General features: G+C 40.3%; 1 protein-coding gene across 1 annotated transcript; it reads left to right on the forward strand.

The window, feature by feature from the left end:
- The first annotated feature begins 710 nt into the window (after positions 1–710).
- LOC140225051 (uncharacterized) lies at positions 711–9,047 on the forward strand. Its single transcript, XM_072302509.1, has 6 exons — positions 711–878; positions 1,653–1,767; positions 4,959–5,081; positions 6,075–6,238; positions 7,816–7,971; positions 8,760–9,047. The coding sequence occupies exons 1-6, from the start codon at positions 849–851 to the stop codon at positions 9,045–9,047; spliced, it is 876 nt and encodes a 291-aa protein (XP_072158610.1). The 5' UTR covers positions 711–848.
- Positions 9,048–16,210: the final 7,163 nt, after the last annotated feature.

The raw sequence follows: 16,210 nt of genomic DNA on the forward strand, positions 1-16,210 counted from the left end.
ATCACTTAAGTTTTCGAGTTTTGTGTCAAACGTGCATATATCGCATCAATTGGTTCCATTTTCAGCTACTCGTCATTTTTCTCCAATTTGAGATCGCAATTCTGTGTCAGGAGACTAAAGCACTTACTTACCAATTATAACAAAGAAATTCAACGTAATAAAGGCGTGATTTTTTAGAGAGAAAATATCGCATTCGATACTGATATCGAAACTGCACTCGAATGTGATATTTTCTTCTAAAAAAACCACGCCTTATTACGTTGAATTTCCTTCTTAAAATTGGTAAGTGAGTGCTTTGGTCTCTGCACAGAATTGCGATCTCACAATAGAAGAAAAATGATGAGTAGCTGATAAATGGATACCGATTGAGCGATAGTATGCATGCCGTTCTGACACAAATTAAGGCGTCATCGATCACTGAATTTCAGTTGGTGTCTCACGTCCGACAGTTAATCGCAGTTTAATGTGATTGAGCGAAATGAACATTTAGCGTGCGGATTATTATTATCAACCCTTATCATAGACAATGCAAAATACACATAGGCATCCGTTGATCATGAGAATTAACGGTGCGAGCACATTCAACATTCCTATTGACAAACTTGATCGATACCTAGTTTATCCATTGCTTTACCTCCGTTTCAAATTTTAAAGATTTTTTTCATTATTATTAAAACACACGAATTGTAAAAAAAAAGAAAATAACTAATGGTTTCTAATGTCACTGGTTGTTCAAAATGTGATAACTGCTTACAACTCATTTTTTACAGGGTTACGAGAAACATTTTATAAAACATAACCGAAATGAGAATAATTTGTTGGGCGAACCATTTGATCCTACATCTATAATGGTGTACTCTAGCTACGCCCGCAGTAAGGTACTGTACTCATTTTTTCATCACATAAACATATGCACCCAACAATTGAGACGTTGAGTGCCGAAAGGGCATTGCTCGGTTACGATGTTTCAGAATCTCCAGTGCTAATTGGACGTATTTCTATCAAACGGAATAATGTGCATTAAGACATAAGCCCTGACACCCATAAGAATACATGCATAACAGGGCTCACGTCATAATGCACATGGATCTGTTTGACAGAAATACGTCCAATTTATCCTTGAGAGAGGAAACAATTGGGACAATTTTCAAAAATTTTCAGTTTTCAGCATCGTAAAATCATAACGACTATTCATTAAAATTCACATAGAATTACATACATTTGCGTTAATCATGACGGATGAAACATTCGCGAAGATTTTGAGACGTCATAAAAAAATGCCCTCTCTGCACCAGGTGCTTCAATTTTGTCTATAAAAGGTTTTCTACGCAAGAGATTAATCCAACTGAATCCAGTTGCCCAAAATCGCCCAAAAATCGTTTGAAGCGAAGTACAAACATCTAAATACACTAGAAAACGCAGATTTTGCGGAAATCGTGCCGCTTAGAGTAAACCTGAGGCAGAGATAGACTTGTTTACTGGCAGAACTCTCCATGAGAGACCGAATCAAACTGCACTAGACTCCCATTCATGAATTAATTTTCACCTATCAGTAATCACGAAGGAAGCAACTGATAATTTCGTTCCTTTTTGCACCAGTATGTCATTGAAGATGAACTTAGATTTAGACATCATGAATTTTTCTCTTCTAGAATCGAAAATCAAAATTACCAACACAGCAGTTAAAATCGGGAGAAAGGTGGGGAGCACCCACAAAACTTAGTGATGGCGATGTTCGACGGATTCAAGACCTTTACCGGTGTATTGGTAAGTTCAAGAGTAATTTTTGACTGAGGCTGAATTTTCTAAAATTTTCACCCATTTTTACATGAGGCCATGGAGATTCAGCTTACGCCCTGGCATATAGATGGTGAAACTGAATAAATACTTGTCATACTTTATTTTCTAAATGAATAACTATCAAAATTCATTTATTGGAAAGTTCGGTGACTTTCCTTCTCCGAGTGAAGAATCGTTTGTAAAAATTTGTTAGTTCGGTCTCCTTTAAAAAAAATAAATAGAAGAAGAGGTTCTAAGATACCGCCACCGAGAGACGCATTTTTTCAGTCCATAGGGACTGAAAGAGGACTGAGGGGGTTTATTTTGGACAATGTTCAAGAATTTGCGGAATTAATCATAGATTTATACCTATTATGGTTGAAGTGGTTCTAAAACAAGGGTTTTCAGTTTGGTTAGAAAATTCAAGGTCATCAAAAGCTTAAAGTAAGTGTTGATCTTTTAAACCAATCATGATAAAACCGCCTATCTTCAGTGAGAGAGTTATTTAACTTTGATACCATTACCGGAAGGGTCATTTTAGATATTCCTCATTAACTTGAACTATTTTGAGACCTGCCCGGACATAGTCATCCATAAAATTGTCGTTACTTAGGGTAAAGCTTCACACATGCTAATCGAGTCGTAGATTTGACAGTTTAAATAGTCGATTCTGTATAGCTCGAAACATTTTTTGTCTATCATTCGCACCTCATCGGAAATGGTTTTTTTGCGATGGTTTTGGTGCAATGGAGTCAATTAGATTTTTTTTTTTTCTTAGAAAAGAGAAAGGTGTCTTGTAATGCGAGACGTCTGCATTACTCGTAGCAATTCAACAGGGCAGGGTTGAGGGTGGCAGATTAGGGGCAACTCCACCAGGTGACATCACACCAGGAAGGGTGTTATACAAGTATGGAAAAATTAAAGACGAAAGAGAGGAGATGAAAACAAAGGAGGGAAAGAAGGGGTAAGGATGAAGACAGCAGACAAATTGAAAGAGAGGATTTAAAGTTCTAAATGACTCCTGATTGTTAGCTTTACCTGCCTCTTGGGATGACGAACACGCATTTATCTCGCTCCATAAACCTCGATATAACCAAGAGACAGTGCGTAAATTTATTGGCAGAAATCGCCATGTTGAAGTTCGCCTTCAATTTTACGGCGTAGGCAACAAATGTACTGGTGAGCGTGAACAGGCATCTCCTAGAGAAACACACATATATTTGGCTAATTAGACGGCGTTCAGCAGGATGTAACCAAGCCACATCAGTTAATACCAAATTTAACTGGGTAATTTAATTTTTTTACAAGAAAACGTTTAAGTGAATGCCTTTGAAAATTTTGAGAAATTTGCTTCGTGCCATGCAGAAAATTCACTGAAATATGCACAAAAATCCACGCATTGAAAACAAAAATTAGGGTAGTTGACACAACCAGTGGCTGGTTAAAAATGCACCAGCTACCGTGCGGTAGTTATACGATAACTACCGCGGTATGGAGGTCACAACTAACCCGGTACTTACATCAACAACCGGATGTTGATGTAACTACCGGGTTAGTTGTGACTTCCACCGCGGTAGTGTTATCGTAACTACCGCACGGTAGCTGGCGCATTTTTAACCAGCCGCTGGTTGTGTCGACCACCCTGTTATTTTCCAGGCACAATCGTTTCTATGTAAGAAATAAAACTGTCCGCGTTTTGGCAATACCTGATGTGGCCTTGTTCCTTCCTGCTTAACGCGGTCCAATCTGTGATGAGGCCAATGAAGAATGTTTGAGCGTATTGACGAATGCGCAAATGTCGTCAACTGGAGGTTCGCCTTCAATTTCAACGTATAGACAACAAACTTACCAGGGAGTTCGGATAGTTATTGTATATTCGAATAACACTATTATAATATTGCCTCTCAGGCTTCGAATGCGTTGTTTTGGTCATTTGAAGCTCCACACTGAAATACAAATATTATACAGTAAAAGCTCGCTGAATCGAACAATGGTTAAGAAGAAATGCTGCCTAAGTCGAATTTTTGTTTGGTCCCTCGACATGTCCATAAGGCGCAATGTAAAAATACTTCGTGTAAAACGAAGTCACGATATTTCTCTCCGAAAGGAGAGCCTCTTAAGTCGAAAAAAATGTTTCTAAAACCCAACAAATTATAGAACTTTTACGTGAAAAAAGCAAGGAAAAGAAGTAATTCTGAGCAAAATCCTACATGCAGAAAATGCTGTAAAGGTTACATACCTATATCTCAGTAGGATGCAGAGAAGTCGTAACACCATCAGAAACATTGGTTGACAAGGTTGCATTTCGACCATTAATTAAACTTTGATCGATTGATTCTACTGGAAATTTTTTTTTAAATTTTATGGAAGTAAATTATAACGGGTTTGAACAACCTCTTTTAATATTGATCAATTTGATTTGCATTTATTTGAATTTAAAAATTCGAATAAAACATTGAAACATTAAAACCCAGTTTTTATAACACTTCAAGTAATTGCCGATTGATGCTTGTCTAACGTCTAGCGATGTTGCGGCTTAAGTCAAAATTGTTCGTGTTAAGTGGAACATCGGTTAAGACGCGAATCGCCGCTTAAGTCGAATTTTTTTTCGGTCCCTACACAATTCAACTAGACGAGCTTTCACGTATAGAAGTTACAGGTATCAAATCAGATTTGAGTCGAAGTCATACTTCATGTGCGATCAGGAATTTTAAGCAATTTTATACCAAAAGAAACTCTGATTTGAACGTCTTTTAATCGAAAAGAACTATATCCATTCTAACATGACCCATGAGATCCATAAGATTACGCGCATGACAGAGCTTATCGTGGTGAAATTGCAGTAAATACATATATCGATTTGCGGCGTTGCAGAGGTTCCTGGCATACTTGTTTTTTCACATGGAAAACCATTGAAGGTCGTTTCTTGAAAACTTCGGTAATTTTTCTTCTCTATGTGAGGAATATTCTGTGAGTTCGATGTTTGGTCTTCTCATCAAGAATAAAATTGGACTGGAGATTTTGAAACAGCGTTACCGAGCTACGCATTTTTCAGTTTCGCCATCCCTATGTCACAATGGATATAGTTTCTTTTCATTTATATACGCCCATTTGAACTTTATAAATTTTCTTCAAAAGCCTCGCTAACCAATACTTTTCCATTATTTTGATTTACATAGGAACCGATCAAAAACCAAATTTTCCTTTCGATGTCTCTTGTTCTTTCGATACAAACGATTGCGGATTCAAATTTGCTGGAAGATTTTTCATTGAGGGAGCATGGGGGTGGATTCCTAAAGAAGGTTTGTCCTACCTATTTAGTACTGAAAGTTGTGTGGCAATTAAATTCCGTAACCGAGACTAAATTTTTGGAGTAAAGTAACTTTTTACTGATGAGCAAGGATTGGAACTGGCCGTTTGCTAGAAGTTTGAGAAGAGCCACTTGGTCCATTAAGACAAGGTGATTGACATTTTCAAGCAAAACGGATGTACCTACAGAGGGCAATTTGAAATACAACGAATATAGCCCAGTGAACTATTTCAGTAGTTACAAGTTTTTCTTCTTCGTTATTCTTCTTCCCGTTCTTTTCCTTGTTGCTTTTCTCCTTCTTCTCATTCTCCTCTTTCATCTTCTTCTTCGTATTCATTCCATCACCATCACCATCACCATCACCATCACCATCACCATCACCATCACCATCACCATCACCATCACCATCACCATCACCATCACCATCACCATCACCATCACCATCACCATCACCATCATCATCACCATCACCATCACCATCACCATCACCATCACCATCACCATCACCATCACCATCACCATCACCATCACCATCACCATCACCATCACCATCACCATCACCATCACCATCACCATCACCATCACCATCACCATCACCATCACCATCATCATCACCATCACCATCACCATCACCATCACCATCACCATCACCATCACCATCACCATCACCATCACCATCACCATCACCATCACCATCACCATCACCATCATCATCATCATCATCATCATCATCATCATCATCATCATCATCATCATCATCATCATCATCATCATCTTTTTCTTCTTCTTCCTCTTCTTTTTCGTCTTCTTCTTCTTCTCCTTCTTCTTCTTCTCCTTCTCCTTCTCCTCCTTCTCCTTCTCCTTCTTCTCCTTCTTCTCCTCCTTCTTCTTCTTCTTTTCATTTTGTTAAACATACATCGCAGATAAGATTTTCCTGCGTTATGACATCCGATTAAACATACTTTTTCATGATTAATACCCTCAGACGGGAAAGGTGGATTCCTGAAAAGCGAGTTCAAAATAAATGGTAACCAGAACCCCCACACCTGGAGTATCAACTTCTATGGATTGAGCCCACTCGACATAAAGCGCGGACCGGAGGGCTGCATCAGCTTCATTTATCAAGCTTCAAAACACATGTCCTTGATGGTGAGTTCAGTAGCTCGTTCCATTACACAATTTAGGATATAACATTTGTTCTGGAGAAGGCTCTTGGAGTAGAGAGCGCAGCTCCTTTGGTAATGACAGTATTGAAAAGTAACGTTCAAAGAATGAAAACTGATCTGAAGTTATTAAAATTTATAAAACAAACGTATCTGAACTAGGTTGTTGAAGTGATGTATGGACTCGCGCAAAATCGGAGGCCTGAGGCATGCATAGCCGGCAGCAAGAATCGGAAAGTATTTCGATACCCAAAGTGCGGAACCAACGACAAGAAACCAACAAGTTGCGGTGTTTCAAATGTCCACCTTTATTTTATTTTCTCCGAAGGGGAACATTGTCGTGTTAAGGAAAAACGCCGTATGAACCCTCAGGCGTTGCCAAATTTCCTTCGATAAATCGCGAATTTTCGGAAAAATGTTTAAATATTTTTCTTCCAATTTTTCGTATAATTTTATTCGTAATTTCACCAAGAGTTTCTGAAAATTTCAAGGAAAATTATTCATAGCTTTCCTCAAAAATAAACATTCTATCGAAGGAAATTTGGCAACTCTCGAATGTTCATACGGCGTTTTTCCTTAGCACGGCAGAACAGGCCAACCTCATGGTTTGAAATCCACGTAGAATAATCCGCGTACAGAGAGGAAAAAACGGGGAAATATTCGAGGATTTACGTTCACTACTTTTCCAAAGACCAAATAAACTATGTCAGGTAGTCCCCAACGTCGTGAATGCAGATAAGAGGTTTCGCGCCATGGCCATCGATTTGGAACAACCTGCAAATGAGATGCTCCATTAAGTTCTTCGCCTACTTCACGGAGAAAAAAACTTCGTGCATGAGACCCGAGGTTGAGGTCATATGGATCTTTGAAGTTTTCGGATCACGCATCCGAAAACTAGAGGTCCAGCTGCTGAAGTTCGGGTCAGACATCGAGGCACTTTGGTATACATCGGAGTACTTCAGATGTCTGACCCGAACTTCGGCAGCTGGACCTCAAGTTTTCGGATGCGTGATCCGAAAACTTCAGAGATCCATATGACCTCAACTTCGGGTCTCATGCACGAAGTTTTTTTTTTCTCCGTGTTCAATACTTTTAAAACTCCTGTAAAAAAATCCCGATTACTTCATACAGTCCCCACGTGTGTACAATTCGTCGCCCTCCTGACAAAGAGACGTATCTGCCAGTGGCGTGGCTTGTTTTGCGATATATCGATTGATCTACCATTTAAACCTATGCATCCATAGAGGAAAAAAAATTCGTGCGTGGGACCTGAAGTTGAGGTCATATGAATCTCTGAAGTTTTCTGATCACGTATCTAAAAACTTGAGGGCGAGCTGCCAAAGTTCGGGTCACACATCTGAAGTACTCCGGTGTATACCGAAGTGCCTCGATGTCTGATCCGAACTTCGGCAGCTCGACCTCAAGTTTTCAGATGCGTGATCAGAAAACTTAAGAAATCCATATGACCTCAGCTTCGGGTCATTACCTTACCGATGTTAACTCTACCAGGGCACTGCTGCGCCTGATCAAATAATGTGACCGCACTTTTTATCTATTATTCAGCTTTTCAAGGACGAATTGAAAACAGCCTCAGACCAGGTGTACGACACGAAAAATTCGGTGGAAATTTGGTCAAATCCCGAGGACCCGATTCCGGCAACCAATAGAAAGGCGTGGTCTCAAGCCTCTATTCGCGTGAACGTTGTGAAGCCATTCACGGTAAGACTGAAACCACGTAACCAATTTTTCACCCCGCCGTGATTTTCGAAGGTGTCTCACGTGCACGGAGAAAAAAAACTTCGTGCATGGGACCTGAATTTGAGGTCATATGGACCTCTGAAGTTTTCGGATCAAGCATCCGAAAGCTTGAGATCCAGCTGCCGAAGTTCGGGTCAGACATCGAGGCACATTGGTATGCACCGGAGTACTTCAAATGTCTGACCCGAACCCTTCGGTATATGTATCGAAGTACTTCAGATGTCTGACCCGAACTTTGGCAGCTGGACCTCAAGTTTTTAGATACGTGATCCGAAAACTTCAGAGATCCATATGACCTCAACTTCGGGTCCCACGCACGAAGTTTTTTTTCTCCGTGATGCAATCCCACAAAAGGAAACCCTGAATTTCATAGTTTCATACTATTGACGGGAAACGCTGAGGAGCGCGCGATGTGCGAAAGGCGCGCTGGATCAAAAATGAAGAGGCCAGAATAACGAGGTGCGCATTTCTACACCTAAGCCCGAGATACGCGAAAAAAGTTCTACGGTTTTAGGTGACTTCCAGATTTTTTTCGATTATAGTCTCTTGCTGGCAGAAAGGCGACATATTCAACAACACGTTTATGCAGCTAACTCAAAACTGTCAAAAATCGAGATATACACTTCTGCACTTTCACCGTCGATATGCTTTTTTCCCCCTTTTTTTCTGTTATTTAGTGACTTTGCGTCAAGCACCTGCAGCCAACTTTAGAATATGCTTTTTACATATTTTGTTTATAAATGTTTCAGCTCCATTTTACTTCAAGATACGAGGACATAGTAGGACTTATTGGGGTGGTGGTAGTCGATGATTTTGAGCTGAAGTACACCCCTTGCGAAAACCCGACAGCCAACGGGTTGAACCATCGCGGCAGTGCGATGCAACGAAAATTTAGTTGGCGTGCCTTTTTGACAACCCGGAGATCATCATCATCATCATCATCATCTCTACGGACATCTTTTTCGATGTCTCAAGCCCAAACTCCATCTCGAGGTTCACCCTTAGCTTCAGAATCTGCATATTTGGATAGTCCGTAGCTCATCATCGCTCCCCCCCCCCCCTCGCGAAAAAAAAAAAAAATCAATACTTGTGATCAGTGGCAATTCTTGCGAATTTGCAACATCGGGCTTCCCTCCATTTCAGTGTCAGTAAAACAATTGATTCTTGGTGAGACAGCGTGCTGTACCTAGAATCGATATTTTCAATGGATATAAAGGGAGTGCAGTATTTTCAACTCAACTCCACACGAGGGGCTTGGAGGACAAGGCGCATAAGTGCAATTTTGTTATTTCGAGAAACACACGTTTGAAGTTTCGAAATTAAATGGAGCCTTACGGCGGAAAGAAAGTTCATACTGACTCTTTGATGCTTAAAAATTAGAATTCTACTTGAATTCATTAATATCTTAAGTTTTTTTCAAAAATTTCACTTATGCGCCTTGTCCTCCAAGTACATCATACTATATATGTACTTCTATGATTCTGAGAATAACACAAGGATGCCTAAAATCTAATTCAAATAAACGCTTTAAATGTAAATACGTTGAAAAGTGCTCATGGAATTCGTTCATAAGTCGAACCATGCACCATTGTTGTACAAATGGAAAAATTGTAAAATAAAATGTTTGAATGTTTTTGTAAATTTTTGAAAATAAAATTGGGAGGCTGAAGAACGTTTGACATTAATGTCGCGAATGCCCCCTTTTTTACCTTTTTGTAGATGCATAGGATTGCGCGAATTTTCCTGGTACTGAAAACTCACCTGTTTGGCGAATATTCAATATTCAACGAGAAAGAGTTAATCTGGCCACCTTTGTAGTTTGTGGTAGATAACGACAACGCGGAAGGCTGTTTATTCCCTTCTCACTTACGGGCATGTCTCCCTTCGACGCATAGCTCTCGCAGCACGAGATGAACGGATTCAAATTCCGACGAGTGCACCCGAAAGAAAGCGTATATTTATCTCTGATTGCAACATTATGCACCTTTTTTATGTATTAATTTTAACACTCAAAAAAAAAACTACGGCCCTGTGACCCGGTTGCTCTGGACACTGGTGATCCCGGCGTTAACGCGCTGTGCGCCAGCTAGTACGGACGCCGCGGCCGATGTCCCGTGGAGCGCGCGCGGCCGTCGTGGCCGTAAGACCGGTTAGGAGCCGAGCGTAAGTTACGGGTTTCAGGATCGGAACCAACCGCTTCCACGGCCGTTGGCAGTGAGGTGAGATTCAGTTTTCGGAAAATGGCGTCACCATCAGATTAAAATTGAGACGGCTACGTGTATATTCGCAGAAAATTATAATATTTTACGTCAATGTTATTCAGTGCGTGAATTTAAAGTTGCCGCCAGCCTTGAACATTTTCGGGAGCGATCGCAGCCACCACTCAGCGTTGTTTATTGAGGTTAGAATCTAGTAAATTGCTTGTCATTGTTGGTCATTGCTCATTACGTGTGTTCGTTTTTCGTTTAATTTTGGAGGTTTTCGATATATTTTCTTGATTCTGTGCGGTGCACGATTGATTCTGAAGTTCTGTGTGATAACGCTTGTCAAATACTTTCGGAAATGCGACGAGAGTTAAGTGAAAATTGTCAGTTTTACCTACACACTGAGCTCATATCCTCTCCTCCTGTAAGTTCGTTTGCAATTCACTTATTTTCCCCCTACTAAGGGAAAGAACTTAAATCAAAGAAAAGCAATCAATTACCTGCCACGCATCTTCCCACAGAGTAAATTACCGCCACACTAAAATACTGATAATGTAGACACAAGAATGTCTATTTACCGATTGCAACTTCATTGTGCCACCTTTGCTTGCTCATAAGATTGGATTGATTTTTTATTCCATTTCAATCTAATCTCTGGCTTATACTTAAATGTTTTCAATTGAGAGTAGGTAGTATTTCACTCTCCGACATCCAACACCTCCCTTCTCTGTTGCCAAAATAGCTGTCCGCCAGCGGAAGCTATAAGCCAATCTTGCCTGCGTTGATTATCCGATAAGAGCCAGTGCAAACATTGTTGCTGTGAATATCTCTCTGATTCCATATCCCAATTCTAGGGAGCTCAGTGTACTGTAATAGTGGTAAAATTTTGTGTGAATCGCGCTTCAGTTTGCTGAAGGGAAGATCTACAATTTTAACAAGTGTGACAATTTTCGGTGGTATATTTCTTCGCTAATATTTTGTGGAAATTGTATCCGGTAGTTATTGCGGAGAGTTATATCTTGAAGTTTTGTCAACTTTTACTACTGAATTTACACTTTGAAATATTCTCAACCTCATTTTCAAGATTCTGAAGCTCTTCTAGTCGTAAGGAGTAAAAATCTGTAAGTACCTAGACCTACGCCTGTGGTTTTCCTTTGTTAATCATTTGGGTGATTTCCTACTTTGCATTCGTATTTTTTATTGAGGGATGAACCAGGTTTTGTTTTTGACAAATGCTGAATTCTCATTGAGTGAAAGTAATTACATTTATTGAGAACGGGCTGCCAAGTGATAAAAATGATTTTTCAATTTACATTTTTCGCTGCAATGAGTTTTAGCAATTTATCATACCTTGGGCAGTCTGTTCTACATTTAAAATAGGTAGCATGAATTTTTGATCTATCTACATTTGTTCCTTCCAGTGCTTCCCCAGTGCTTTATTTATTTCTACGAAGGCTTGCAACATTAAAGTTAGGTTTTTGAAAATTTCTCTTGATATCTCTACACGATGAATAAGCTAACATTCATATGCTGATTTTCTTTCTCAATAAGCATCATCTCTTCTCTAAGATTCATCTCTTTTCTCAAATTGACTTGCTGAACTATCAGCCAAGGAGTTCAAATCTCTCTTGATATCTGAAACATGATCAACAAGCTAACGTTCATATGCTCTTTTTCTTTCTTAGACAGTGAATTATCCATAACTTTCCTGAAACTAAATTGTTATGAACTATCAACAAAGAAATATATACCTATTTTAAAAAGAAGGAAAGAAAAAAAATCTTGTTCAGAAATTGACACAAGATAATTCACTCAATGTTTAAAACTTTGCTGGAAAGTTTTTCTTTTCTAATGTACTTTAATGGTGAATTTTCAGCTGTAGTTCCGAAAAAATCCACCACGTCGCGGACAGCGTCGGCGCGCAGAGCTCCGGCCGTCCAGCCCGTAAGTAGCGCGGAGAGCGCAAGCTGCCTATGCCGCTCGAGGCCGCGACTTACGGTTTTCATGTCCGTAGCAATCCGCATCGTCCCCGCACGTAGCACTCCGGCCGTCAGGCGCGTAGGCGAACGGTAGTGCCATATAGCACATCCAGTCCGTGCTCCAGGTCCGTTGCTCCTGGCCTCCACGGCCGGAGCTTTTTTTGAGTGAATGAATATTTTTAAAAACTACACATAAATTTTCTGAAAAGTTTCCGTGACTTTATTTAAATGATCTCAAATAAAAGTATCAAAAATTTCGATGCGATATTTTCACTTCGTTCTATTTTCTTTTAATGTCACCAAGAAAAAAATAAAATACCATCCGAATTTCTAAATCGTTACAATTAGGATACATGTTTTCCCTTTAATTATGGTAAAAACTGGAGCAGAAATTCAAGAATGATGACACGCAGTCCACAGCTGCATTCTTACAGTCCTATAGGCGTCAACATGCGTTTCACGCCGACGTGCCGACTGCACGGCGTTTGGTGTAATGCGAGAAGTATTCAAGAAGTCTTGTAGGCGCTAATACGGGCTTTGCACCGACCGCACTGTTTGGCGCAACGCGTGAAGTATTCCTGAAGTCTTGTAGGCGCTAATATACGTTTAACGCCGGCTGCACTGTGTGGAAGGATTTATTTTTTTGCAATGTATACTCTTGGCATTTGTAGACATTTTTCATCTCATAATTATGTGAATTAACCGCTGTATATCACTCGCTGTTTCACTTTTATCCGGTTTTGAATTTCCATTATTCCTTTTCGTCCCTTTACATCTCTCCTCCATAAAAATGTAGGATAGCTGCAGGATATATTGAAATAAATCTGTGTTTTTACGCAGACTTATTTCAATATATCCTGCAGTATTTTGACAAATGCCACATTTACAAACGGTCCAAAACTCATAATCTTCCTCTCTCGGTAAGTGTAAATAGCCACTAATCAGCCTCAAAACCGTAATAAATAAAGTATTAAAAAAAAACCTGAAACCACACTCACAACAGCTTGAGACTAATCCCCCGCGTCCAGACATAGAACGCAGTTGCCAGATTTAGGATAAAAATCGATTCAAGACGGTAAGAAATCGTGCATTTGTGTCCGAGCAAGGCAACATCCTCGGAAAAACACACAAAAGTAAGGCCGGAATAACAAACAGCAAACACTATCAATTTATCAGTTGCATTATCTGACAAACTGCCCGGGACCATGCGGCCGGCATCGGAGGAAAAGGAGAAAAAAAATCATAAAAAGTTCCTTGTCGAAAAGACGTGTAAATATTTACGGAGCGAGGAAAGTAGAGAGTGGGGCACAAAAGAGCGATTCATAAAAAAAAAGAGCTGGGAACAGGAAGTTATAGTATTTAGAGACCATTATCATAGGGCACGTATAAGCAGCGCCCCCCCCCCCCCCCCGGTCTCGTTCTCCGAGTACCTGGAGAGTGGACCTCTCCCAGTGGCGTGGCTTGAATTGCGATGTATCGATTGTTATGCCATTTAAACCTATGAAAAAAGATCGATTATCAGGGTGTTCGCAACAAACGCCTTAGTAATCGATTCTTTACCATAGCTTCAAATGGCGAGATATCGATAATCGATCATTCACGCCACGCCACTGACCTCTCCCGAAATGTATCTCCTATGATTTCTGGATCACTTATTGTTCGGCCAGACTGTTTGCTTTACATTTTTATTGCTAATTTTTGTATTCCCATTCAGGTGGCGATCTTCTTAGAGAGGACGAAAGGATTTTGTTTTCACTCTCCGTCGTTCCCCGGGCGAAAGGACGTATCTCAATTCCAAGGTTGCAAAAAATGACTCGAACGATTTATTATTCTACGAAGATTTGAATCTGTGATATCCGCTCTAACCTCGGCTGATTTTCGCTTGTGGTTGGGGGAAAAAAATCAATGAAATTTCCAGTCAGAAATGTCCGACAGTCTCTTGGCAATAATGTGATTTATATACGAAAATTCGGCAACGTTCAAATGTAGTTGCGTTCTTTCGTTTCGAAAACAACGTCTAGTGGCTTATGCCCAGAGCCGTCGCACAGTGGATCGAGTCAATTAGAGAGGTCGGACATGAAATTTTTGGCTAAAACTGCAAATTTTGGTGTTTATTTCGTCACATTATACATTTTAAGGGGTGCTTTAAGATGAAAAATTCACGAGAAAACCAATGGAACCACCTTCAGGACCTCAAAGTTTTGTATATACAGAGTTATGAGCGTTTAAAGTTTCCAAATTTTGTCCGACTTCTCTCATTGATTCGATCCACCGTGCGTCGGCCAAAACACACCGTTTAGCCGTGAATTTATGGTAATCTCGCCTCATGAAGCTCTCTGAATTTTAAAGCCCACCTCCTAAATCCAACGCACTCCCTGACAGTCGTTGGGTGAAAATCAAAGCGGTGACGAAGAACCGTTTATTTCAAAAAACGCGTGATAGACTATACCGATAAGCTGTTGAGGCCGTGATAAGTGAACGGAACACTTGACACTTGTGACGTTTTAAAATAAAGGGTGCTTTTTGGACTGGCCCTAGGCCGAAGCATTTCTTGAGTAGCTTTTGGAGATGTTTCGCGTTGATTTCAGCGGCGTGACGTGCTCTGCGATATATCGATTGATCTGTCATCTAAACCTACGGCAAAGGATCGATAGACGGGGTGTTCGCAACGAACCCCTTAATAATCGATTCATTAAAATTCATTTAAATGGGGGAATATCGATTGTAAATCATTCGCTGAGATGATTGCTCCTCCGTGGTTTCACGATTAGCCGTATCAAGTTACCACCGGGTACTCAGGACTATCTTCCTAGAATTTGAATCAGTGGGTTCGAGCTTTACTCAGTGTGGGGTCTCTAGTTTTTAAAAAATGTTGGAGCGAATTGGCTCAAGTCATGTGATCAGGGGGGAAAAAATGATAAAGAATAACATCAAATTTATAGACGATCATATCCAGCGTTCTGATGTGTTGTTTGGACTCCATTTTGCAAATGGGAACTATTAATCACGACTCATTTGAAAAACGATATATATGCTCTGTTACTTCTCTCGTGCAGATTGGTGTTTTCATAGGCGGGCTAAATTTCCTTGAAAATTCGTGCTTCATCAAAGGAAATTGGCAACGCCTGAAGGCTCATACGGCGTTTTTCCTTGGCATGCAGTATTTGTGATACTGCACTGGTTTGTTCTCCTCCAACCAGTTTCCAATTCCTCCAGCAAACTTACAAAAGTTTCTCTCCAGAGAAATTTGTATTTGTATTCTAAGGTCCTTCCTTCTGCAGTTATAAAGTATTCTCAAAGGTTAACTTCCTATTTGTTAAAGCTCACTCTTTTAGTGGCAACCTAAAAATCGAGAAACTTTTAGATCATTACGACCAAGTGCGTAAATATCGGAATGAATAATTGTCGTATAAGCGTCGCCAATCTCCTAAAAACCATCTCATCGTTGTCGCAAATCCTCCACAAAAACTAATTCTAACATGAGAATAGGCAATATAGATTTTAATCGATGCATCCGAACCACTGAGCCCAGCATGAGCCTCTAAAAGTGTGACTGGACATCGAATGGACGTGGTGCGTGTTAAGCAGTCTAGCATTGTCAATTGTTGCATGAAAGAATCTCTTCCACACGAAGTAATTCTAGATACTTTCCCTGAACGGCAACACTGCTGGGTTTGCCCTGCCCTAGGGCCATCGCAAGGGCCGAATTCGGACCGATCGCGATCGGAATCACTGGTTCTTTATGAATAAAAAAATGGCCAAACCTCGCAAGTCCATCTCCAAATGACCCCTCAAAGCCCATTCGGGTGGCTCAATTCGTCGCTCTTCTGCCATAACGGCGTATCTTAATTTCTACGTGAGCCCTATTTTACCTATAAACCCATGCTCTCTGGGGCTCATGCGGTTATCGAGTTACGCCCTTCCGTCAGAGGAGCGACGAATTGTGGGAGCCCCTCGGAGTATGGACAGAATATGTTTCGAAATGGAGTGATTTTTATGCACAGTGGAGGGCGGCTG

This window comes from Bemisia tabaci, chromosome 7 (genome assembly GCF_918797505.1).
Source record: "Bemisia tabaci chromosome 7, PGI_BMITA_v3".
NCBI lineage: Eukaryota > Metazoa > Arthropoda > Insecta > Hemiptera > Aleyrodidae > Bemisia > Bemisia tabaci.